Raw genomic sequence first — 2,311 nt, forward strand, 5'->3', positions numbered from 1 at the left:
TAGGAGACATTTGGGTTCTGGGTGCCCTGTGGTACCCTATGGGATATAGGAGACATTTGGGTTCTGGGTGCCCTGTGGTACCCTATGGGTTCTAGGTGCCCTATGGGATTGGGTGTCCTATGGATTCTAGGAGACATTTGGGTTCTGGGTGCCCTGTGGTACCCTATGGGTTCTAGGTTCCCTGTGCGTTCTAGATGTCCTATGTGTTCTAGATTCCCCATGTGTTCTAGGTGCCCTAATGGGTTCTAGGTTCCCAGCGTGTTCTAGATGTTCTTTGTGTTCTAGGTACCCTATGTGTTCTAGGTGCCCTAATGGGTTCTAGGTTCCCTGTGCGTTCTAGATGTCCTATGCCTTCTAGATCCCCTATGTGTTCTAGATGTCCTATGTGTTCTGGGTGCCAATTGTGTTCTAGGTGCCCTATGGGATTGGGTGCCCTATGGGTTCTAGGAGACATTTGGGTTCTAGATGTCCTATGTGTTCTAGATTCCCTATGTGTTCTAGGTGCCCTATGGGATTGGGTGTCCTATGGGATATAGGAGACATTTGGGTTCTGGGTGCCCTGTGGTACCCTATGGGTTCTAGGTCCCGGTTCCGCTGCTCACCGTTGGTTCCGTGCACGATGGTCCTGTTGTCCTCGGGCGGTTCCCTGGGTTCGGTTCCGTTCTCGGTTCCGTTCTCGGGTCGATGCTCCACGATGCGGCAGCGATACCAGCAGCGGCGCCGCGCGTCACGAGTGCTCCAGTACAGACGGCGGCACCTGCGGAACAATATGAACCAGTATGGACCAGTACGGACCAGTACGGAACAGTATGGAAGAGTAGAGACCAGTACGGAACAGTACGGACCAGTATGGACCAGTATGGAACAGTAAGAACCAGAATAGACCAGTATGGAATACTAAGGACCAGTATAGACCAGTACGGGCCAGTACAGATCAGTAGGAACCAGTAAGAACCAGTATGGAATATTAAGGACCAGTATGGACCAGTACGGAACAGTATGGACCAGTACGGACCAGTACGGAACAGTAGAGACCAGTATAGAACAGTAGGGACCAGTATGGAGCAGTATGAACCAGTATGGAATATTAAGGACCAGTAAGAACCAGTATGGAATATTAAGGACCAGTACGACCAGTACGGACCAGCATGGAACAGTACGGACCAGTATGGAACAGTACGGAACAGTATGGACCAGTATGGACCAGTATGGAATATTAAGGACCAGTATGGACCAGTATGGACAGGTACGGACCAGTACGGACCAGTACGGACAAGTATGGACCAGTATGGACCAGTATGGAACAGTACGGAACAGTATGGAACAGTACGGAACAGTACGGACCAGTACAGAACAGTATGGAACAGTACAGACCAGTACGGACCAGTACAGAACAGTACGGACCAGTACGGAACAGTATGGAACAGTATGGACCAGTATGGACCAGTACGGAACAGTAGGGACCAGTACGGACCAGTACGGACCAGTACAGAACAGTACGGAACAGTATGGAACAGTATGGACCAGTATGGACCAGTATGGACCAGTACGGAACAGTAGGGACCAGTACGGACCAGTACGGACCAGTACGGAACAGTAGGGACCAGTACGGACCAGTACGGACCAGTATGGACCAATATGAACCAGTATGGACATGGACCAGCATGGAATATTAAGGACCAGTACGGAACAGTATGGACAAGTATGGACCAGTAAGAACCAGTATAGACCAGTAAGAACCAGTAAGAAACAGTATGGAAATGGAATATTAAGGACCAGTATAGACCAGTACGGACCAGTATGGAACAGTACGGACCAGTATGGACCAGTATGGAACAGTATGGAACAGTACGGAATATTAAGGACCAGTACGGACCAGTACAGAACAGTATGGACCAGTACGGAACAGTACGGAACAGTAAGAACCAGTATGGAATATTAAGGACCAGTACAGAACAGTATGGACCAGTACGGACCAGTACGGACCAGTACGGAACAGTAGGGAACAGTATGGAACAGTATGGAATATTAAGAACCAGTATGGAATATTAAGGACCAGTATGGACCAGTATGGACCAGCATGGAACAGTATGGACCAGTATGGACCAGTACGGAATATTAAGGACCAGTACGGACCAGTATGGACCAGTACGGAACAGTATGGACCAGTAAGAACCAGTAAGAAACAGTATGGAATATTAAGGACCAGTATAGACCAGTACGGACCAGTACGGACCAGTACGGAATATTAAGGACCAGTAAGAACCAGTATGGAACAGTATGGACCAGTACGGACCAGTATGGACCAGTA

General features: G+C 48.9%; 1 protein-coding gene across 1 annotated transcript in view; it reads right to left on the bottom strand.

Moving 5' to 3' along the window:
• Positions 1-402: 402 nt before the first annotated feature.
• Positions 403-2,311, bottom strand: part of LOC107307351 (histone-lysine N-methyltransferase 2B-like) — a 28,439-nt gene continuing 26,530 nt past the window's right edge. Inside the window, exon 5 of the mRNA XM_015850849.1 lies at positions 403-757. Within this exon, the coding sequence (XP_015706335.1) occupies positions 418-757 (340 nt within the window). The 3' untranslated portion in view covers positions 403-417. The remainder of the gene's footprint in view (positions 758-2,311) is intronic.

This window comes from Coturnix japonica, unplaced genomic scaffold (assembly GCF_001577835.2).
Source record: "Coturnix japonica isolate 7356 unplaced genomic scaffold, Coturnix japonica 2.1 chrUnrandom555, whole genome shotgun sequence".
In the NCBI taxonomy this organism is placed as follows: Eukaryota; Metazoa; Chordata; class Aves; order Galliformes; family Phasianidae; genus Coturnix; species Coturnix japonica.